Source organism: Micromys minutus, assembly GCF_963924665.1.
Source record: "Micromys minutus genome assembly, chromosome: 14".
NCBI lineage: Eukaryota > Metazoa > Chordata > Mammalia > Rodentia > Muridae > Micromys > Micromys minutus.
Window position 1 is genome coordinate 36,064,287 of NC_137983.1, and position 24,735 is coordinate 36,089,021.

Here is a 24,735-nt window from a genome sequence, read left to right on the forward strand (position 1 = left end):
GCAGCATTCTGGGCCACACCAGGAGTAGTGAAAGGTGAACGTTCCCCATGACTTCTCTTGCTGAGTCCTGAGCTTTCTTTGGCTCATTGTTAATTACCACTTAGCTAACTGTAGTCTGCAGGCACCGTCTTTTCTGACCTTTCTTAAGACACAACCAGCGTAGGCAGCTCCCATGATGTAACTTGTAAACTCCCTGACCTCACCAGCTTTTGGAAGACTCACCTGGGATCTGGCTCTCGGGAGGAACTGTGGGCACGCCGCCTGTGGCAATCAGGATGTGCGTAGCAGTATACTTTTTCCCGTTGACTTCCACCGTGGGCTGAGGTCCATCTGCAAATGTTGCGTAGCCATGGATGATTTCTATGTGGGACTGAGGAGGGGACACTGCTATTAGCATATTTGTAAGACTTTTAAAAAGCCAACAAATGAAAAACACCAAGTTGGGAGTAGCAGCACCTTCCTAGAATCCAGCATGAGGAGAAGGTACTTAGGGTTACCCTTGGCTAGACAGGAAGTTCACCAGCTGTTTGAGCTAAAGGAAACCTTGCTTCAAAAGACAGCTATTCTGCTCAGCATATTAGCTCCTCATTTCCTCACCAAAAACCAGCCAAGGCTGCTCTCCAACCCAATCATCCATCATGGATGTCCTCAAAATCCTGATTCTTCTGCCTCTACTTTCCAAGCGTTAAGATTACAAAGTTAAGCACTACCCCTGGCTTGTGCAACCCAAGTTTTACTTAAAGTAGCAATCCTCCTGCCTCAGCCTTTCATGGCTGGGAATATAGGTGAGTGCCACTTCACTGAAGATTTTGATTTTGGGTCTGTCAGTAATAAGATGGATTCTGATGCCCATTCTTAGACCTCACTGCCAGCCAGCCGGAAGTGAATGGCAGGGAGAAAGAATAGTGTGCCACCTTGAGTTAAAACCAAGTGGATAAAACCATGCCAGTCTCTCCAAGGAAAAAGACAATATTTTTATACTCCAAGGGTTGAAGGCCTTACTCACAATGAAAAGACTTAAAAAAAAAAATCTGCCAGAGGAGACGGAGATGAATGAGGAGACAAGGGAGAAATAAAGGTGAAAGGAACAGACACCAGAGATATATTCTGACCAAGAGAGGAGATATGACATTTTGCTTTTTTTTTTTTTTTTTTTTTTTTTTTTTGATGAGAAGAGGATGGAGAGATGGCTCAGTGGTTAAGATGGCTCAGTGCTCTCCCAGAGGTCTTGAGTTCAATTCCCACAACCACATGTTGGCTCAACAACTATCTGTAATGGGGTCCAATGCCCTCTTCTGGTGTGTCAGAAGAAAATGACAGTGTATTCCTAACACAAAAATAAATAACTTTTAGTGGAAAGAAAGTTACAAGACAAAACAAAAAACTACAGAGATGCTCTAGGTGCAAATGAACAGTAATGCTTGATCTTCTCTCAGTAGAACCCTGTGTACAAGGGGTCAATCTGACGGCAGCCAGCTGTGACTGATGTCCTGGCACACACAGGTGGGCTACGAAAGCTAAAGGAGCCACACAAAGGAGTGAGTCAACATTTAGCAACATGTCTGGGGCTGAATTCTTTCCTCCCTCCCAACCCCCCCCCCCCCCCGCCCTGCTCCTGCAGGCGCCTGGCTTAATTAACTGAATTTCGATTAATGCCAAACCCACAAGCACCCTGTTCTAACAACATTTCTAGGAAGCAGGGAGTCCGCCCTGGGAGAAAAAGGGCTGAGTGTGCCGAGAGCACAGGTAACGGTTTGGAGTAAGGTCTGCACTGCTTGGGACACAGCACCCATGTTTCTTCTGCTGTGGAACTCCTATACCAGCCATAACATTATCGCCACAAGTTCGGTGTGAGCTCTCCACACACACACAAAGTTCTGTAAAATGCTCATTTTCTCCATAACCTCCTAACCTCCAACAACTTTCCTGTCCTTTTTGTTGAGATTTACTTGCTTTTCTTTTATGTGTATGAGTGTGTTGCAGTATGCATTCATGAGTTAAGACCTGGTCCATGGACCCGGAATATCTATTTGTAGAGAAGAGACTGGCCTACTGGGTCAAAGGCCTATTAGATCAGTAAGGTCAGCTTCAAAATTATCTACAGAAATAGTAAGACACATCCGGAGGCTGCACTTTTGTCTGGTCAGATCTGGTGGCTCCTCCGAGGTCAAATGACTCTCTCCCAGGGTTCAGAGGCCAGCACACACCTTGGTTAAATTGTTTTGATAGATGGTGTTCAGGCGGCTCACATATGCATCCCGCTTCTCCTTGATGACACTGTAAAGGGACCGAAGTCAGTTCTCAGAAACAGTATTTTCTTCCTTCACCCAGGAGCCAGGGCACCAGCCTCCAGCACTACTGTCAACCAAGCATGAAGTCTGCAACTGTCTGAAGACAGTGTCCTCCACTGTCCCATAACACCTGCTTTCCAGGCGTTGAGGTCCTATTCGGTTCTGGAGCATGCCCAGATGGCACCTGCAATACCTGCACCTCTTTCTGTGCAGAGAATAAGGAGATGGTTCAGTGGTTTAAGACACACGCTGCCACCAGGTGTGGTGGAGCCCGCCTTTAATCCCAGCACTCGGGAGGCAGAGGCAGGTGGATCTGAGTTTCAGGCTATCCTGGTCTACAGTTAGTTCTAGGACAGCCAGGGCTATAAAAAGAAACCCTGTCTGGGGAAAAAAAAATACAAAAATAAAAGGTACACAGTGCAACCTCACTACCAGGACCTACAGGATGGGAGAACAGAACCAATCTCACAAGTTGTTTTCTGACTTCCATATATGTGGTGCGGCATTCACGTGTGTGTCAGACAGACATAAAAACAAAAACCCAGCAGAGCTGCTATGTCATGGGACAGGATGAACTTTAAATGAACTGTCCCAACTCTTTGGAAAATGGATGGCTCCACTAGTTAGTGTCACTTAGAAAGCTACATACAGGACTGTCATGTTACCCAGAACAGACCTGGAAGAACCGAGACCCACACACCAGTATTCACGGTGGCTTAAAGCCAAACTGTGTGTTTGCAATGGTTATAATGGTCTATTTTACGTTGTGCATAAATTCAGACACATATACAAAACCACACATATGGCACCGGGACTGAACCTGGGCCCTTGCATGACCTAGGCAAGAGCACTTAAAACCTAGCTACAGCCTAGGCCTGTATACGTTCGGACAAAGTAATCCCCCACCTCTCAAAGCATGGCTAGGTTGCAAATACCCGTGCTGCAAACCCTTTAAGCTCTGATACTCACTGCCAATTGAATTTACTCTCACAGCTTTGGAAGCCGTAATCCACGTGATCATGCATGAATTCCGAGTGCACGGCTGTGTTCCACATTACCTACAAAAAAAAAAAAAAAAAGAAAGAGAATCAAAAGCACTCATGCTGGGGTGCTGAAGAAAGACAGATTAAAAGAAAACAAAACTAGATACACTGAGAAGAGACTCAGGAGCCGACTAGACAGAATTTATAGTGGATTCTGAAATACCGGGCAATCGGACACACACTGTTAAAGTGCTCAGCCTGCAAACACGATAAAAGTGGACTACTAGCCGGCCTCACCGCGGTTCCTTTAAGGTTTCTTATTATTGCTGGTACTTTTTGTTTACTATTGCTTATGTTCCTGTTTTATATTTTGTATTTTTGTAAGCTTTGTCATTTTCACTCAGCTCCCGGAACTGTGAGCCGTGATCTAAAACAAACCCTCTCCTTTCCAGGTCACAGCCACAGAAGGCAAGCAGGGACGACTCCCAACTGGTATGTTATTCTGGTCATGACTTAGTAAATATGAACCCAGAGGATGGAGGGAAGGAGAATTAAAAATTACCTTTTTGGGTACACATCCAACATTCACCTAGGGGGTGGAAATTAAAAAGACAAGGGTTAAGAATACTCCATCCAAGTCACCCAAACAGCCGCATGAACGAGTGAGCTCCAGTCACCAGCCATGCCGTGACCAGACACCAGTGACAGTCACAAGGAGCTGGATCCCAGGGTTACCTCCTTTTCCTACCACAATTAGAACATCACACTGTTCCTCATGTGACAGAGAGAACGTTTGTATCCATTTTTCTCAAAAGAGGGGGGCAGGCGGTGAGAAGAGAAAGGGCAATGGGGCCACTGAAGCCACTGGCTTAGGGAATCTCTGAACTCGCTGGAAAACACAAGTACTTGACAGCCCTTGACAAGGTGCTAGTGGGAACCTCGCTCGGTCTCCCAGACCACAGCAGTAAGACTCGCCTTATTTACCGACACAGAACTCGGCTGGATCATTTCCTAGCACAAACGAAAACACGGTTTGTTTGTTTGTTTTTTTTAAAGATTTATTTATTATATTTATATGAGTACACTGCAGCTGTTTTCACAGACACCAGAAGAGGGCATCAGATCCCATCACAGATGGTTGTGAGCCACCATGTGGTTGCTGGGAATTGAACTCAGGACCTCTGGAAGAGCAGTCAGTGCTCTTAACTGCTGAGCCATCTCTCCAGCCCCGAAAACACAGTTTTAACACTGCGTTAAAAAGAGGAAGGAATGCCTCTGTTAAGCCTTTGGAATAGGGTGTCTGGACCTCACCAGGCATACCCCTGGAATCCAAGGATCCTTAGACACAGAGAAATTTGTGTCTAGCCTGGGCTACATGAGACCTCGGCTCAGAAAAATAAAAACAAAAATCAAAGCCTGGCCCTCACTGAATGAGTAACTGTTCTGTGTACCCCAGCAGGAGAGCTGCCTGCAGCAGGAAACCAAACTGAGCTCAGCCTTTAAGCACAATTAAAGATCCCTCCCTGGCTGCCTAGACTTGCCATCTGACGCATATTCCAGACACTCTTTAGCTGTCTAACTACCGAGTAGGCAGCAGTGATGTAACCTTGGCTGCTGTCAGAAGATCTAAGACTTAAAAGATAGAACAGTACATCCCTAAAAGCAACCACCATAAGATCAATGAAGTAGCTTAGTGGGTAAAGGCACTTGCAGCCAAGTTTGACTACCTGAGTTTGATACTGGGACCTACCGGTACAATAGAGCTAACCAGCATGAGTTGTCTCTGAGTTCCACACACGCACCATGGCACCCGTGTCCATGCACACATGGGCACACACAAATGAACAATGCCAGCTCTAGGGAGGTGGGGAAATCAGGTCCCTGGGTTTGCTCTATGGCCAGCCCATCCTAATTGGAAAGAAAGCCTTAGGTACCAGTCAAAGGCCAGTTTAAAAAGCAAACTGAGGCTGATCCTTGGGCTTCCACACGAGTGTACTAAAGCCAACACACACATAAACACACACTAGAAGGTCATCTACTGACATGCCTTCCGTCAATCTGACTAAGAAACTTTAAAGACTTATTCAAGCAACATGAATGAGCAAGCACATTCCATTTGGTCCATGTCTGCTACACGGACAAGCACACAGGACACAGATCACACGCACATGCACACCCACACACTGCAGACATGCATGAAGAAAGGATGGTCCCTGAAGCCTAGTCCCAACGTGTAACAGGAAATGTATTTACAATCCACCGGTGGCATAGCATCCCACTGCTGTAGACTGAGTCTATCCAATACTTTCCAGCTATTTAAAACAAAAAAAGCAAATTCCATGTGCTGTTACAGAGTGAATGCTAATGTCTAGTAGTTCATCCTTTCTGAGGGAGGATATATTTCAAGACAGACTGTTTGAACTGTGGACAGGGCACACCCTCTACAGTGCTTTTCCCTGTACAATCTCACCTGTGATAGAGTTCAAGTTATAAAGAAGAATCAGGTATTAACAGCAATAACTGATAAAGTAGAACAATTAAATGATAACATCATGATAAGTTGTACGAACTGGTCTTCCATAATCCCCTCCTTGTTGACCCCAGGTACAAGACGACTTCTCCAGAAAGCAGAGCCGTGGATGAGAGGGATGCTGGGTAATAAATAATACCGTGAGGCAAACAGAAAAGTGTGTAATAATAGTTATGCCACAGCCCGATTTGAAATGACAGGGATGTGTGCACATATGTGGTTAGCCACCGCACCGGGGAGTCTGTGCAACAGTGAACTACACATGCAATGCTGGTCCCCCAAGACATTTCCAGGTGATGCTGGAGCCCCACATTCCTCAAAACATATCCAAACCCTGAGCGGCTCCACGTCTGTTATGAGTGAGCATGCTCCAAGCACACAGTGTCCGGCTCTGGAAAGGGAGAAAGCGGCCTTATTTTGCTCGTTATGATTTTGTAACGGCCCATTTTTCTCTTGTGTTAGTATTTTATTTAGGTTCCTATTTTGTTACTGTTTGAGACAGGACTATGCGTACCCTACACTGGCCTTGAACTGCCATCCTCCTGCCTCAGCTTTCCAAATGCTGAAATTATATGTGGACACCAACATGCCCTGTTAGAATACAGTTGTTTTCAATGTGGATGGATTATTTGCATGCTTGTGAGCGCATGTGTGTACTCAGAGGCCGGAAGAAGGGGGTCTCCATTACTGCCCCCTCTGTCCTTTTGAGGCAGTTTTCTCACTGAACCCAAGGGTCACATTTTCTTAGGTTAGAAGCTAACATGCCCCAGTATCTCCCCTGCCTCTGCACAGGTTACCCAGCTTAATACCTGAGACCTGAACTCTGGTCCTCAGTCACCTCCTCAAGAACTATTAATACTATCTTTCCAGACCCCCCCAGTTGTGTGTGTGTGTGTGTGTGTGTGTGTGTAATGCACACGAAACTTTCTAAACAGTTGTTTCGAGGATTATAGCTCTGCTGGTCATGGCCATAAAGCATCTAGTTGGTTTCCTACACATCACGAGAATCCAGGCTAGGAATCTTTCTACATATCTTTGTGTGTGGAGCCTGGACCACACCTGTCTGGTTAAGGCTTTTGCTGTGTGACACACTGGATTCAAAGCCTGCCCAAGTCTCGTTATCCTCTCCAGTGTTGGGAAGAGGCTGTCTTTTTGAAAAGTAAGTTTCTATTCCCCTCACCATAACCATGCCACTCACCGTTATCCTGTACCCAGAGGAGTAAAGGAATGAAGGACGCTTCCATATACTCCCCAGTTACCAGGTTTTCGTTTACTTTCCCCTACAAAGAGATGGGCCACCACCTGTCTAGCACTGTTCTCTAGCTTTTTTAAAAAAATCAGTTTGGTGTGTAAACCCCTGGAGGTCATTATGGAATTCTCATACATACACATCATTACACTTTTATTCATTCCGCTCCATCATCCCCCCACCTCCGCACTGTTCTCTCCCATCCCCACACCCTCCTCGTGCTGACTGTACTTGGATCTTTAAAAAAGGGAGAGAGAGAGAGATTGTATTTTAAAATGATTCTAGATGGGTAGTTGGTGCATGCCTTCAACCCCAGCACTTGAGAGACAGGAGCAGGAGGATCTGAGTTTGAGGCCAGACCGGTCTACACAGTGAGTTCCAAGGACAGGAAACCCTGTCTTGAAAAACCAAAAATAAATAAATAATAAAGACAGAAGCAAGAAACCATAGAAAGGAGAGAAGTATACAGAATTCAAGCCCAGTAAAATCCAGAACCCTACGTGGTGGTTTGGTCGCAGTGTTCAGGGCCAACTCTGCAGGAAGTACTCTGGTATAACTGGAACCAAGTATGGCTGTCTAATCCCGCCACCTCCATCCGACCAAGCTGAGGCCCCGCTGCTACACCCCAACTGAGGTACTTGACAGTCACAGGGACAGAAGAACAAGCCACTCCTAAGGAAGGAGGGCGACTGAGGTTTTTCAGATGCCAAAAGCAGGGGAAACAGGTAACTAACATCCTCTGGGAAGGGGAAGACCAAGCCCAGTGCCCTGGTGGGGTTTCACCCCAGACCTGCCTTCATAGGTCCCCTGGGAAGACAAAGTCGGTCTCAGTGCCTTTAAGTCACACCTTACTCTCTGTGGTTTGCAGCCAGAGCCACTGTTTTCATCCAGAACACACTCTACAGAGCTCCCGAAGGGTGGAAATGATTTCAGGACGATAGGAGACATTCTCCAGTCTTCTTTTTCTTCCTCCTCCAGCTCCCTAGCCATCCCTGAAAGGGACTTTGACACTGAATCACTGCAGCTCATTATGACTGTGCACCGAGTAAGTCTGAAGCATATGTTAGGTGGTTTAGAAGGTGTGGGCAGGGTGCTGACGCATGCCTGTAACTGCAGCATCCAGGAGACACAGGCAGGAGCAGGATTTCCAAGCCAGCCTGCCCTGCAGGAGATCCTAAATCTTACAAGAAAAGTCTGGAATACATTTCCGTGAAGGGTCAAGATGGCCAGACCTACACTAATGGTTTACTTTTAAGTTTCTATGTTAAACAAACAAACAAACTCTTTAAACCTATTCATTCACTCAGCACCCCGCTGTTTCAGGCACTATGCAGGAAAAGCCCTACATGGATCTAATCCCAGACCTGTGGAGTGTCCCAGGCTCCAAGCTTATCTGAGGTGCACACACAGCAGACCACGTGCCTCCATCTACAACCGTCCTGGGCCAGCGGCTCTGCACTGCAGTGCCCTGTGTACTCTTTGGAGCTTGGGGACATCACGGGGAACCTCCATCCTGAAATGGCACCTGTCCTGTTTTGGCAGCTACAGAGAACAGACTTCAGACATAGCTGCTAGTTTTGGAAATCAAGCCCCATTCTTCTCGGTATGGCGTCAGATACCTCATGGAAAGAATAAGTTACAACATCCATCCGACAACCATCAAAGCCAGAGACAGCAGGACTAAAGAGCTCTGCACATCCAGCCACACTCAGTTCCTCTCCCTTTCCTTGTGGTGTGTACATTACGTCTGGCAGCACAGGCCCTGAGCCCACCAGACACTTTGTCACCTGGCCCACTTGTACTGCTAGCAAATGGGAGGTGGAGGTAGAAAGATCATGAGATAAAGGCCAGTATCAACTACGTTGTGAGTTTAAGGCCAGCCTGGGCAACCGTCTAGCTCAAAAAAGAAACATTTTAATGTAAAAATATCCTGAAGAGATGGCTCAGCTCGTAACCACCAGTCACTGTGGTTCCTGGGATGCTTGACGCCTGTGATCTCAGTAGGCACCTGCACTCATTCACACATTTAAAAATCATAAAAATAAATATTTAAGATGTAAGACACGGGCGACTCATTTTCCAGCCCCCCTCTCAGCTACAGGAAGCGGTTTCTTTCATTCTGGGCAAACTGCTTATTTGCCCTTCAAAAAATATTACTGTTTTGTTTTCATTTCTCAAGATGAGGTTTCTCTGTGTAGCCCTGGCTGTCCTAGAACTAGCTCCGTAGACCAGGCTGGCCTGGAACTCACAGAGATCCTCCTGTCTCAGCCTCCTGAGTGCTGGGATTAAAGGTGCGCACCACCATTACCTGGCTAAAAACATTCCTTTTAAAAATAAAAATATAGTGTGTCCACTGTAAAAGCCATTATTAACAAGACAGATGGCCAACGTTGTATATTTGTTACCGACTCCAACAAGGCTCTCTCTCTATAACCATGTATTTAGTGAACACTTAAAAGACCTGGCTGGTCTCATTTTATGAAAGCCATGTTCTGTTTTTTTTTTTTTTTTTTTTTTTTTTTTTTTTAAAGGGGAACCCATCAGAACTAAAGGACATGAACTTCCTTTAAACTGGGCTGTTTAGAAAGCTACATTGGGAAGTTAAGGTACAGGCTGTCGACAATGAACTCGTTATGATTTGCATGTTGCTAAGTCATTGTTTGCTCACTGGATGAGCCATAATCTACGGAGCAGCCTTTTCCCAGGCCTGCCCTGTGGGTTTCTCTGGGGCAATGTGCAACCCAGTTCACAGTAAGTTAGAAATAAAGAAAACTTTGCCAGTCAGCCAGTCAACCCTTAGCACACAAGGCTAAGGGCAAGCCGTAGGAAACCCCACAGGTACTGACTGCGCTCCTCCTAACCCCAGAACCAGAACAGTCAGAAAGTACCGGGGCCGGGGGTCCTACAGGACAAAGGCGCAGAGGTCAGAGAGGTCTGTGTGGAGGGAGAATTAAAGCTCCCAGAGGTTCTAACTCAGCTTCACACTGGCTTGTACTTTTGAGTCTCTGAAAACTTAATTCAAAGATCATACCCAACATGTTTCTTCTGCCCTTAGGAATAATTGTGCTGCCCTGGGCAATAAGGGGTTATCTTTAACTGGGGGTGGGGGTGGGGATAGCCTATTTTGCCCTCTTCCACAGCTAGTTCTTATTGAACACAATACGATACTCTACCAACTACATCTATTTATTTGGTTTTTGCCTGGTTGGGAACACTAAGGAGGAACTCAAATGGACTCATACCACTGGGTCTGCGAATGCCGTTCTCTTCAGCTCAGACAATTTAGCAGCTGTTCTTGATGCTACAGTTCTTTCTAGTCCAGTGCAGGGCAAGCTCATCTCCTGCCTGGCTTCTTATTACCCTTCTCACCATGCAAGTCTTAAAGGAACAGATTCTATTAAAAAAAAAAAAAAAAGAGGGGGAGTGGGGGGAGCCTGCATGGAGGAAAATGAGTCATTCAGAACTGGAGAGGCTACGGCAGGAGGGTGGCAAATTTGAGGCCTGCCTAGACTACGGAGTAAGAAAGACCCAGTCTCAAAACAAAAGGAGAAAATGGTTCAAGGTTTTCCCCAGCTACACGGAGTTCAAGATCAACTTGAAACTAGTGAGACACGGACATGCAGAGACTTATAATTTTTAAAACTTGATAAAAAAGAAAACTGAGCTCCTAGACACACAGCAATCACATTAGTCCAGGCAGCTGTAACAAAACACCAGACTAAAGAGAGAGTTTCAGTGCCCCATGTTTCTCAGTCTGGAAGCTGGGAAATCTGACATCAACGTGCTAGCATTGGGAAAGAAAGCCCTGGTCTTGAAGCTGGAAAGATGTCTCAGCTGTTCTTCCAAAGGACCTGGGTTCAATTCCTGCAACTACATGGCAACTCACAACTGTCTGTAACTCCAATTCCAGGGGCTCGGACAACCTCAGACACTAGGACAGATATGCAGGCAAAACACCAATGCACATAAAAATTAAAAACCAAACGCTGATCTCCCTCATCGGAAAAGATGCTCACAGGACAACTCTCAAGTCTTCACCTAACCTCATCCTCTCCAAAGATCAGCACACTCGGGAGAGGACCAAACCAATGGTACCAACTCACTCATCTTGGCAATATTCACCTCTGAGGGAAGGGTCTATCTACCCTATCACTGGAGTAAAGTCTTGGGGAAGGAGATGACCCAGAAGTAGGAAGAAACAAACAAACAACAAGCAGGCGGTTATGAGGCAGGCATCCCTAGGTGTCTGTGACATCCTTAGGTGTCTATGACATCCTTAGACCCACACTTTGCTGCTCATTTCAGAAGCCCACTGAAATAAAATCGGTCCAATCCTTCAGGGGGGTTCACTGGATCCTTTCTTAAGCTCTCCCAGTCCTTATTCCGACAAAAGCCTGGCGTTGTGTCTGACTCACCCACAAAAAATGTGGGTGCAGCTTTTGAAAAATTACATCTTTAAGGTTTTACTCTAGAGATACCGAATCGGGTGCTCTGGGGTGGAGACTCATATAGGAGAGCCCTAATGAAGAGCGTCATGGCTAGCTGTCTGTTTATTTGTTTCGGGGGTGCCCATGGCCTCACAGATGTCAGGCAAGAGTGCTGCTGCTGAGGTACCACCCCAGGCACGAGTTTAAAACAGTAATGCCTGGTTCCTAAGTGGGAGTGAGGAGGTTCCTCCCTTCTGTTGGAGGACAATGCTTAAAACCCTTTATGTGCGATGATCTACTGAAGCCACTTACTTGGGTGTTCCCAAGTGTGTGAGCTGACATTTTGCTCCTTAGGAGAGCAAAAGGATTAAACAAAAAGATGTTCCCTGACTTTCTATCAGGATTTATGGGAAACAAAAATACAGAGGCCCAAGCAGTGTTTTAGAAAGCCAGGGGTCTTCAAAGGACAGCCCGTTTGCCCTTTTTACATCAAAGTATGTCCTGTTCTTAAGGTTCTGGGTACAGCTCAGAAGCAGGCATGGGTTCAATTTCCTATAACAGGAAACAGAACCAAATGCCAGTCTGGGGCTGCCAATATGGCTCAATGAATAAAGGCGCCTGCCACCAAGCCTGGCAACTTGAGTTCGATCCCCAGGATCCACGTGGAAGAGAGAGCTGACTCCCATAAGCTGTCCTCTGACTTCCTCCACACACATGCCCTGACATGCTTGGCCCCTTCCCCCAAATGAATAAAGGTAACAAAAGCAAAGTCTTCAGAGAACTGCTAGAGACAGTGTTAGGACCTTCTCAGCAGTCCTTACAGAAAGAAAGCAAACCCAGGCTTCAGTTGGTAGGCAGCATGCTTGCCTAGGATGTGCAAAACGCTGGGCTCATATCCAGCATCAGGTAAGTAGGAAGCGGTGATGCGTATAATTAAAAATGGGAGGTAGACACGGGAAGGTCAGAAGTTCAAGGTCAGCCTCAGCTACACAGTGCTTTTAAGGTCAGCCTAGATACTGTTAATCTCAGCACTTGGGAGGCAGGCAGGACCAGGCAGATCTGAGTTTGAGGCCAGCCTAGTCCACATAGTGAGTTCGAGGTCAGCCAGAACTGCAGAGAACTGCCTGTGCTTCTGTTATTACCCTTGTATTTTGAAAAAGTGTAGTCATACTGGATTGACAAATCTCCAAAATCAATTCCAGCTTTATCAGAAACAATTCAAAACACACCCCCCACACACAAAAATAACAACAAAAAAAGGCCCACCACCACCACCAGCTCACACAACATATTTTTCTGTATTCAACACAAAAATAGTAATGGAAATTTTAGAAACTACAGACAATTAAAATGTCCACTCCCAAAGACAGGGGTTTTTAATCTGCTTTGCTGGCTGCAGTGACCCTCCAGCATCTAGAGATGTATGGGGAAGACAGGTTGCTGGAGGGATGGCTCAATGGTTTTGGACTTGGACTGCTCCTGCTAAAGACCACGGTACAGACGCCAGAAGCCAGGCTGGCCAGCTCACAACTGCCTGCAATCCTGGCTCAGAAGCACGGACTACACCTGTGGGCACCGACCTCACGTGTGCACACCAGCCCTCAACACACACAATAAAAAGTAAGACTTGAAAAAGATTTTATCTTTATTATATATATATATGACACAAATACACATGCACACACATAAGTGTTTTGCCTGTAAGTATGTATGTGTACCGTAAGTGTGCCCAGTGCCCAAGGAGGTTAAAAGAAGCCATTGGATCCCCTGAAATTGGAATATTTCAATAATTAAATAATAATTAAATATTTATTAAATTATGGTTTAAATATTTGACCAAATTAATATTGATAATTATTAATATTATCTGTTTATTAATTTAATTAATTTTAATAAATTAAATAGGATTTATTATATTTATTATTATAAAATAAAATAAATTAAATAAAAACAGTTATAAGCCACCACGTGGTTGCTGGGAACTGAACTCTAGTTACCTGCAGGAGCAGCCAAGTGCCATCTCTCCAGGCTCCAAAACAAATCTTTATAAAAAGCACTTGGTACATAGATTTCCAGTAATACTCAGTGAACAACTGAGTACAAATAAATATAATCCTACTGTGTGGAAATAACACTGCCAGAGGAAGTTCTTTTGTGTTTAGGGACAGTGCTCGTATTACAGCTCAGGCTGGCCTTGAACTCAGCAATCAGCCCCCAGTATCGGAAGTGAGGATCAACACTAATATGAACCACTTTATTTTGAGCAGTCATTCATTACCTGCAAGAATTAAGACAGACCTGGGCTGCAGAGACAGCTCAGTGGTTAGAACACTGCCCAGAGTTCCTAGGGACCTGGGTTGGATTTCTAGCACCAGATGACAGCTAGTCTGTAACTCCAGCTCCACTGGTTCCCAAGACGCCCTCTTCTGGCCTCTGTAGGTACCAGTCATGCCTGTGGTGCAGACATTCATGCAAACACTCATACAAATAAATGATCTTTTAAGAAAGACAGACAGGGCTGGAGAGATGGCTCAGTGGTTAAGAGCACTGACTGCTCTTCCAGAGGTCCTGAGTTCAAATCCCAGCAACAACATGGTAGCTCACAACCATCTGTAATGGGATCTGATGTCCTCTTCTGGTGTGTCTGAAGACAGCTACTTATATATAAAATAAATAAATCTTAAAAAAAAAAGACCAACCCCACTTTCTGGTTGGTTATATATGGTCTCCCCATTATACTGTAAGTTCCTTAAAGGAATTTCTGCAGACAAATATATCTACCTACCCTCTTCCTTCTGTCAGATTCCTCTAAGAACCCAAAACAAATAAAAGGATCAAAACAAATAGAAGGCCTCGAGTTTCCCTGCATATGCCTAGAAATTACTTCCTGCAGTAAACTCACTAGTCCAACTCCCGACAGACCACATTACTGCAATCCTTGCGTAAATCTAACCCAGCTTCTACCGTTTGGTTACATTTTCCCTGACACTGGCTGCAGCCCCCTTCCCGGCTTTGTAATTCAAAGCCAAAAGCCACTTTGAAGACGTTCCCAAAGTTATGCCACTAAAAAAGCAAAGAACATCTCAAAGACATCGAAGCTTGGATGGAAACGGCCACTGCCGCAGAATGATGAGCCCGGTGGACCACTGGCCACAAACAATGTCACTCTGGGTGTCCTTTGCTCGCTCTTGGAATAAGTTTGTCTTCACCTTTTTTTTAACGCCCCCAAGACAGGAATTCCCTGTGTAGCCCTGGCTGTCCTACAACTTGCTCTATAAACAAGGCTGACCTCCAATTCAGATATCAAACCCTGGCCAGCCCCTTCTTGATTAATGCCAGTAGAACCAAGAATGACAGTCGGTGTCACAAATCTGTGATGTGACAAAGGAGGAGGAAAACAAAAGCCTAAAAGTGCAGAGTTGAGAATGGACAAACGCCAGCCCACCCTCTGTGGCGGGAAGAGGGCAGGCTCTGAGCTACACACCCTTCCCTCTGCCTTCTGCAGAGATTTCTAGTCTTTCTAGTTTAGTGTCAAAGTGCAAGCCAATCATGAACTTTTCCTTTCTCTTCACCTACACCCCCGTTCAGCCGTGGCTTCATTCATTTCACAAACAGCTGTTGAGCAAGGTGTTTTAACTTAACAAGCAGTGCACAAATATAGGAACCCGCCCTTGCCCCTAAGGAGTTCCCAATTTAGCATAATTTAAACGCCTTCAAAGGCATTTAGACAAACCTATCCCCAGTGCCAGGTGACTCTTTTGAGTTCAGCGTTTTCAATCACCAACAAGAACTCTGCCTAGATCTTGTGATAGGAAAAGGCCACACTAATGTGGGTAGGCGACAGTTCTTAAAAGTATGAAGTCATTCAAGCTTAAGACTGACTACCCCTTCTCTTTTTCTTTTCTTGTAATTTGAAAAGCTGTCCCCAATCCACAACAAACGGTATCATAAAGGTATTGGAGGTAGCTTGTAGTCCTCAGCCTTGGCTGCGGTTGGGATCATCTGCGCGTTTCTGAGTTTGCTAACCCCGGAGCCGCACCTCCGGACACCGTCGGGAGCCCTGGAAGCGCGGGAAGAGCAGAACTTCAACTCTCCAGGGGGGTCCAACGCGCAGCCAAAGTTGAGAAGTACTGTTACCTATGTCTTTGCTCTTGAAATAGATCAGACCCGACCCACCCTCACACACCCACACTCCTCCATGCCAGAACTCTCCACTGTTCCCCTCGCCCACGTCACTAGCAGCTTCCCAGAGGCAGTTTCGGGTTTCCCTAGCCGGATGCGAGCCTCCCCCGCATGGAGGTGCACGCTGGGCTGAAGTTGTGACTTTAGCATTGCACCTGTGCAGAGTGGCGGGCTCGGTCGCATTACCCTCTTTCCCGCCACCTCCTGGGACCCGGGCCTAGGAGCCGGGCAGCACCCCGGGCGCCGCGCACGGAGGCCGGGAGAAAGCGCGCAAGCCCGCGCGGCCCGGGGGCCCCGGTACTCACGCAAGTGCCACCCAGCTTGTGACTCTCCACCACCGCGGCCCTGGCGCCGAGCTCCGCCGCCCGCCGCGCGCTGGCCAGCCCGCCCGAGCCGCCGCCGATCACCAGGTAGTCAAAGGAAGCGGCGGCGGCGGCCGGGGGCTGCGGCTCCCGGGGACTTGCCATGGCGCAGGTGAGCGCGCGCGCCGCCCGCCGCAGGCTCGAGGCCGCGCCCACGCCCAGCGCCCGGGGCAGCAGCGCCATGCGCGGAAGTGCGCGCGGGGACCGGGGTGCAGCGTCGCCGTGACTAAGCACCCGCGGCGGGCCGCGCCGGAGGGCCCCTGTCCCCGCCCCGCAGTGCGTGGACGGAGATCGAGAACGTGCACGTTTTGTTTCCCAGCCCCCAGCTTCTCCGATTCTTGCAGGCCTTAACCCACGTTCCTCTTGTAGGGCTTGGAATAATGAGAAGTGATTTTTGTGATCCGTGGATGAAGCTTAAAGACAAAAGTCTTGCCTCGCCAGCTGTGAAACAGACTGGGATGGATAGTCAGCTAAATGGGCCAAGATTCCCAGTCTTTGAGAACAGTGTATAGTTATCACAAGCCCAAGGCTGGGAGTCTCACTGCAAAGAAATGAGGAACACTGGGCCGCTAGGCCCCATACTCCGAGCAGGAGGTTCCATATCAGACTGCTATACAGTTTATAAAGGTTTTTTGGGCTTTGTTTTCTGCCTAAAAAGCAGTAAGACTTGGGAGCTGCAGGTAGAAGGAACCTGGGTTCAAGATCAAGGAAGAAGGAAGATTTTTTTCCTTCTGGTAAATGCGCCTGGACAGAATAACACCTTGGAAACATTTGCAAGGTCACAGTGAAAGCGACTTTGTAACGAATCAATGATTGTTAAGATCACCGGGTTAAAGTTTGATGGGGATAAAGTTACACAGATAGGTAAGAGTTATGTAAAGATAGATACATATAAACACACACACGCACACACATTTCTTCTTGATCGAGATAGGGAAAACAACTTTTCTGCTGGCACTGCCTCGTCCCAAAGATCAAGATTAAATACTGCTCAGTAATGAGAAACGTGCCATTGTGAGGCAATACCTCACTTACACAACCGTCCTGCTTTTTAAAAATATTCGGGGGCTGGAGAGGTGGCTCAGCATTTCAGAGCACTGGCTGCTCTTCCAGAGGAGCGAAGTTCCATTCCCAACTTCCGTGTGTCGGCCTCGCCACCTCTGTAGTTCCAGTTGTCTACCAGACCATACTTATCACATGATTTCCGTGTCCAGTATTGAGGCTCAGGATTGAAACAGAAGAGAACAGAGAGCACCAATAGCTTAAATGCAAAGTTAGCATAAAGCACACTGTACTATGAGAAACTCTCGGAGGCTGCTTTGTTGAGAAACTGGATTTACAGTTGTCTGTGCTGGGCTCATGACTTCAATTCCTCCACTTGGGAGGCAGAGGCAAAGAGAGCTATCTCTGTGAGTCCCGGGTTAGCCTGGTCTACATAGGGAATTCCAGGACAGCCAGAGCTACATACTAGGAAGATCCTGGAGTAATGGATGGACAGACAGATAGATGGAGGAAGAGAGACAGGACTTAGACTCTAGAAGATGAAGCCAGAGGAAATTATCACTGTACTCAATTCCTTTCGTCTGTCTGCTGTCTAATTCAATGCACTTTTTGATTTATTTCCCTTTAATGTGACTGGGTGTTTTGCCTGCATGCATGTCTATGAACCACACACTGGCAGTACCCTCAGAGGCCTTACCCTCTGGAACTGAAATTATAGACAGCTGCTATGTGGATGATAGGAATTGAACTAGGTCCTTTGGAAACACAGCCTGTGTTCTCCAGTCCAGAATTTGATGCATTTTGAAAGGGACAGATGGAAGCTTTAGAAATGACTGGCATCCCTATTCTGAATCTAAATAAGTGTTATTTTTGTAACCATTTAGTATTTTTTTAAGTGCATGTAATGTGAATACGCACACACATACCTGTGGGTGATTGGGTATATGGCTGCCAGGAATCTACCCATGTCCCTCAGTCCCTGGCATGGAGTTCCCAGAGCCGCTCCAGACATTGAACTCAGGTCTTCATACTTGTGTCATAGGTATGTCACAAAGCCATCTCCTCCGTCATCATCGTTGTCTTCTTCCTCTTCTTTTTAAATACCTTACAACATTTAAGAGAAAAAGAAAGCCAACCTGTGCTAGAGATAGGAGGATTAGGAGTTCGAGTTCGTCCTGGGCTACAAAGTGAGTTTAAAACCAGACCTGGTTTCCAAAAGAAAGAAAGAAAAGAAAAATAAAGAGACAGGCAGGGTGGCAGACTCTTGTAATACCAGCTCTTTGGAGGCAGAAGCGAAAAGATCACAAGTCTGAGGCTACACAGCAAGACCCTGTTTCAAAGTATGATGGGATGGAATGGAATGTTTATTATCTCAAAGGATGATGGGATAAGAACATGCCTCTTGGGACTGGAGAGATGGCTCAGTGGTTGACACCAGCCGCTCTTCCCGAGGTCCTCAGTTCAACTCCCAGCAACCACACGGTAGCTCACAACCATCAGTAATAAGATCTGATGCCCTTTTCTGGTCTGCAGGCAAAACATTGTACACATAATCAATAAATCTTTAAAAGGAAAAGAAACAGAGCATCTTTTGAAAAAGCAAAAATAGACCAGTGGGCAGGCATGTAGCACATGCCTCACAGGGCAGAGGCAGGAGGATCTCTGTGAGTTTGAGGGCAGCCTAGTTCACACAATAAAACCCTATCTCAAGAAAGGAAAGAAAAAGGACAGGAAAGATGGCTTAGGAATTAATGACATTGGCTACTCTTGCAGAGGATCCAAGTCTGATTCCCAGAACCCACATGGCGGCTTACACGTCTGTAATGCTAGTTCCAGGGGGTCTGAAGCCCTTTCTTGCCTCTGTAAGCAATGAGTACACACACACACACACACACACACACACACACACACACAGACACACACACAGAGGCAAAACTCCAATGTACATTTGAAAAGGATGAAAGTGATCAAAACACTCTAATAGAACCATTTATCCTCTTTTTTTGGGCTTGTTTTTAATTTTGTTTGTATTTATGTATGTATTTATTTTGCTTTGCTAATCTGACACCCATGGAGATTAGAAGAGGCTATCAGATCTCCTGGAACCAGAGTTATAGATGGTTGTGTAGTATTCCAGCTGACATGTAGGTGCTGGAAATTGTACCCAAGTCCTCAGGAAGGAGCAGGCAGCCAGTGCTCTTCGCCAGGAGACATCTCTTTAGCCTCCTTTTTTTTTTTTTTTTTAAGAATTTTTAAGATAGGATCTCCTACTACCTCTGGCTAACCTGGAACCTGGTATGTGGACTGTGCCACCCGCCTCCACTGGGATTAAAGGTGTGTACCTCACCCTGGCCATTTCATAGCTTTTACAACTAGCATATGACATTACATGTTTCCATATAGTACTTTCATAGATACTTTGTTCTGATAGATTGAACTGTTTTTCCTTATTGGCATACCCAAAGTTTCATCTGTTAATTCCATTATCTGTCATTTGGAGATTAAAAAAACAAAAAACTTTAACATTGCATCAGGACATGCCAGAATTACAGAACAAATTTAAGGCAGGCCTAAGCAAATTCGTATTATCCATCCCATCGTGGCTCCAGGGACGGGCCTGACTGAGGAGGCAAGGGAATGAGGAAAAGACAAACACACTCACATGGAAAAGCTGGGAACTGGACTGCTCTCTCTGATGGAGAAACCACAGCACCCTAGAAGTACAGTGTGTTTATGATACAGAGCTTAAAAGAGTGTCAGGATTCTTGCATATAGCTCAACAAGGAGCCATGTTCCAAGGAGACAGGTCAAAGCTAATTCAGTAGAAGGAGTCTTTATTGGGGGAATGTAGGCCATGCATATATGGGTGAGGAAGCTGTGGTGGGCATTTCCTGCACACACTGCCAACATCCATGCATGGACCCGAAGGGAAGGCTTTGTTTTGCCATTTCCTATGGGTCTGAGGCTGGGGTACTCGGCGTGGCTGTGCCGTGTCCATAGCATGCATTCACTATTCATTCAGGGCTTTCCCCACTCCACACAACTTAGTGAGAAGCTCTTTTGAATTTTAAAAAGGGTGGGGGAGATAGCTCAGTGGTAGACTGTTTTCTTAGTATTCACGAGGTCCTCTCTCTCTCTACACACACACACACACACACACACGCTGTTGGACCCGCATGGCCCAGCGATCGGGGTGTCCACTCTCACAGAGACACAAATAGACTGAGATCGATGCAATAGGCAAGAGGTTTAGTTGATAAGTCCAGAGCACTGGGGTCGTTCTGCAAGTGGGACAGAGACGACTCCGAGGTTTCAAAGTACACAATTTTATACAGTTCTGAGGGCAGATTTCAGCAACAGCATGGGGTGGTGATGTCACATTGGTGGGCTACAGTGACCTTTGGATTCATTGGATGAGTGGGTTTAGGCTGATGATAATATATATATATTTGGGTCTTTTCCATCTGACCTTGTGGCTGTCTTTTCATCCTTGTTTTGTTTCTCAGAATTAGGTGATTAGAGCATGAGCTAATTATGACATGTGTCAGGACCCTTTCTAGGGCTTTCTAGAGGGCCAGGTAACTATCAGTCAGTATATTCTTCGGGTTTTTGTTTTTTGTTTTTTTTTGAGAATTACTCTGGATCATTGTTTTTATTTGTCAGGCACAGATGGGATCTCACAGCCTTGGGATGACTGGAAAGTCCCTGAGTCTGACTTCAGCCATCTCTGTGTCTTTAGGGCCCCATAACACACACACACACACACACACACACACACACACACACACACAAATATGTAATAGACACTGATGATGGCATTTCGTTGCTGTATTCCTACATGGCTGAGCTGAAGAGTATAGGGATGGGGACTGGGGTTAGAGTTAATTTTGGTTGTCAACTTGATTGGATGTAGAGATGAAGAGACGAATCTATGAGGTTGTCTCCAGGAAGGATCAACTGTACAAAGACACTCCCTCTGAGTGGGCAGCACCTTCTGGTGGAGTTCTGATTTGAAGGGTGCTGGGGAAAAGCATTGCTACTTCCCTGTATGCCTTTGCACGTAGCTAATGAGTGTATCCACCTGCTATTGTTGGACCGTGCATCCTGTACCATGTAAGCAAAATTAAATCCCCTTAGTAAAAATCCACCCCTTCTATCAGCGCTGTTCCTCTTCTGTACTCTGACTAACAAAGGTGCTCCTCTCTTTTGTAACAGTGCTAATCCCTTTTTATGTGGGCAGAGCACTCATAGTTTAACTGTTGCTAAAAGTCTACCTCTTAGGACTGTCATATCGGATTAAGTTTCTGTAGAGGACCTCTGAAGGGACATGAGCCCTCAACTCACCACGATGACTGAATGTGGATTACTAAAAACATATAAAAATGGTAGTGAAAGAGAAATACAACTTTGAAGAAAAAATGACCATGAGGCTTTTTAAAGTTTTTTAAAATTTTTTTAGCTTTATTTAATTTATATGTATGAGTACATTGTAGCTGGGCATCGGATCTCATGACAGATGGTTGTGAGCCACTATGTGGTTGTTGTGATTAGAGCTCAGAACCTCTGGAAGAGCAGTCAGTGCTCTTAACCTCTGAGTCATCTATCCAACTTTAAAGTTTTTTTTTTTTAACCTTTTTTTATCTTGTGTATTTGGGTATTTTCCTGTACGAATGTCTGTGCACCACATGCGTGCTGTGCCTTCAGAATTTGGAAGTAGGTTAGAAGAGGGTACCAGATCCCCTGGGACTAACTCCCCAAGGAGTTAGAGATTGTGATCTGTCATGGGTACTGGGAATTGAACAGGCTCTGGAGTAGCCAGTGCTCTTAAACACAGCCATCCTTCCAATCCCACATCTTTTTAAAGTATTAAAGTTCTAAGAATTAAAAACAAACAAACAAAACAACAACAACAATAACAAAAAACCCCATCAGTTTCTCTTAGGGACTGTGGTGAGAATTACTAAGCATAATTGAATGTAACATTCCCAGTGTTAAAGTGGAGGCCACAGACAGACGTGGTAGCACACACCTGCAATTGCAAGTTCAAAGTCGTCCTAAACCCCATAGTTTCATCCTTTCCAAGAACAGATAATTAGATATAGATAAAAGTAGGCTGAATTTTGTATGACTATATTGTGAGGTTTGAATGTGTCCCACCCAAACCATGTGGTATGGTGGTTTAAATAAGCCCCCTCCCCAAAAACCATCTGCAAGTCAACAGTGTTAAGAGATATCATCAGGCTTGGTTCTCAACCAGCATTAATGTTGGTTCCAAAAAAGACTGAGCCTTTAGGTTTGATTTCTTGTTCTCACTTTTTTCTTTGTCCTCCTGAAAATGATGCACCTTCATTATGCACATGTATACATTCACTCACTAAATATCCACCACCTGCTTATTTAGAACTAGTGATCCAGCCATGTGTGGTGTACGCCTTTAACCCAGCACTTAGGAGGCAGAGGCAGGCAGATCTCTAAGACTGAGGCCAGCCTAATCGGTGCACAGAGTTCTGATACGGCCAGGGCTACACATAGAAACCCTGTCTTGAAGGAAAAAAAAAATGGAAATAGAGATTCTTTGATGTCTTGAAAATGCAGTGGTAACTAAACAGAGATAGTCCTGCCTATGTAAGAGCAGGACAATGTGTAATTAGTACATGATGTTGCTTATCATTGTGGGAAGACCTGTAAGACAAGTACTAGAAACTGAGACAGCTAAAACAACTACTTACCAAGTTCTTAACTGCACCTTTATTCAGTTCTTGGTTCACTTTTATTTTCACTGTGCGCTTGGGCACCCGTGTGAGCGTGTGGGAGGAGAATACATTTGGGAGTTGGTTTCTCCTTCCTCCTTGCAGTCTCAGGGTCAAACTCGGGTCATCAGGCTTGGCAGCAAGCCTTTACCGGCTGAGCTGTAAAGGCTGGGCCATCTCTTGTCTGTCTTTAGTTGACAGAGCGGTTTTCTGCCTTTTCAGATAAGAAATCTCAGCTCTTTCCTGCGGGCCCAGAGAGCAGGCTTTCGTGGGAAGTTTGTAGATGTTCCTGCATCTCAGATGACCTTTGAACTGATTCTTCCTTTCAGCTTCCCCTTAACCTATCCTTATTTACAGTTCCTGGGTATTTTCAAGATTTTTGCATGGTCATCATAGTGAGTGGAATTTACCCACCCTTTTTCCACTTTCAACTTGTTGACTGAATTTTTGTGGCTTTTCTTTCTTTTTTTCCCCCTGAAACAAAGTCTCATTATGTGGAGGCCTGGGAATTCACTGTGTGGTCCCGACTGGCCTCAAATTCACAGAGATCTGTCTGCTTCTGCCTTCCTACAGTGAGAGTCTGAACTCAACTGGCCAAATCTCTCCCTGTGCTTAACAAAAATCGACAGAACTGGGGATATAGTTCAGGCTTGGATCAATCCCCGACAATCCTAAAGGGGATGGGAAACCTGATTCCTATTTCTTTACCTTGTTTGTCTCAAACTATTTTATTATGGACTAAATAGTAACAACCAGACCTCCATTTTGAAAAGGTCACCTTAAATCACTCCATCTTAGAGTACAGAACTCCTTTTATTTATTAATTATATATAAGTACACTATAGCTGTATTCAGATACATCAGAAGAGGGCATCAGATCTCATTACAGATCGATGTGAGCTAGTATGTGGTTGCTGGGATTTGAACTCAGGACTCCTGGAAGAGCAGTCAGTGCTCTTAACCACTGAGCTATCTCTCCAGCCTAAGTACAGAATATTAAAAAAAATCACCCGTCTTTTACTTTTTCTTGGAGGTACTGATGAGATCCCGCCAGAGCACTATTACACTTGCCTACATTAAGACTCTTGACTTAGTGAAAACATCACTGTGGTCTCTTATGTGGTAGTATGGCTGTGGCAATTATAGTGATGGGAGTTTACAGCCAATACATTTAGCTAAGTGCTGGCTGTCAATGCTGGAAACTTAAAATGCCTGTGTGTGTGTATGCGTGTGTGTGTAGGTCAGAGAACAACTTTCAGGAGCTGGTTCTCTCCTTCCACTGTGAGTTTTGAATTGAACTCAGGTGTTACCCATTGAGCTATCTTGTCAGGCTGGAATTTGTATTTCATAGTCTAAAATCAGACACACTTGTGTCATGGTAACACAGGAAGAAGGAAACAAACAAGAGGAATGCATAGCAAAACGAAGCTGGTGAGAACTGAAGGATTCCTTTTCTGTCTTCATGTAGCAGCAACACAGGCCACAGTAGGAACATCTGTATGAGTCAACCTAGCTGTGTAATCTGCTTATCCTGCTATAATACAAACAGCCTCCTTTTCATTACTGACTTGAGATTGTGCCCTGCTATTTTGAACTTTTAGAGGATAAAGTTTTTTTGCTACTACTTATTTATTTTTGAACAGGACCTCACTGGGGCCTGAACCAGTCACAATCCTCTTATCTCTGTCTCTCAGGTGCTGTGGCTATAGCCACAAACGACCTTACTCAGCAGTAAGATTTATAGCCTTACAAAGCAATCTCCAATGGCCCTAGGTCCAATTTGCCATTGTACACTTAATTTCATTTTCTTTTTTCTTTTTTACTTTATTGAAAGTACATTTTGGGGGAGAGGGGTTGGAGATATGGTTCAGTGGTTAAGGGCATTGGCTGCTCTTTCAGAGGTCATAGGTTTGATTCCCAGCAACCACTTGGTGGCTCACAACCATCTGTAACTCAGTT

General features: G+C 45.4%; 1 protein-coding gene across 1 annotated transcript in view; it reads right to left on the reverse strand.

Annotated features, from left to right (window-relative positions):
* Positions 1 to 16,284, reverse strand: part of GSR (glutathione-disulfide reductase) — a 42,297-nt gene extending 26,013 nt beyond the window's left edge. Inside the window, exons 1-5 of the mRNA XM_080928779.1 lie at positions 15,968 to 16,284; positions 3,837 to 3,863; positions 3,261 to 3,349; positions 2,208 to 2,277; positions 223 to 370 (exon numbers count right to left, since the gene is read on the reverse strand). Coding sequence (XP_080784905.1) covers positions 223 to 370; positions 2,208 to 2,277; positions 3,261 to 3,349; positions 3,837 to 3,863; positions 15,968 to 16,207 — 574 coding nt within the window. The 5' untranslated portion in view covers positions 16,208 to 16,284. The remainder of the gene's footprint in view (positions 1 to 222; positions 371 to 2,207; positions 2,278 to 3,260; positions 3,350 to 3,836; positions 3,864 to 15,967) is intronic.
* Positions 16,285 to 24,735: the final 8,451 nt, after the last annotated feature.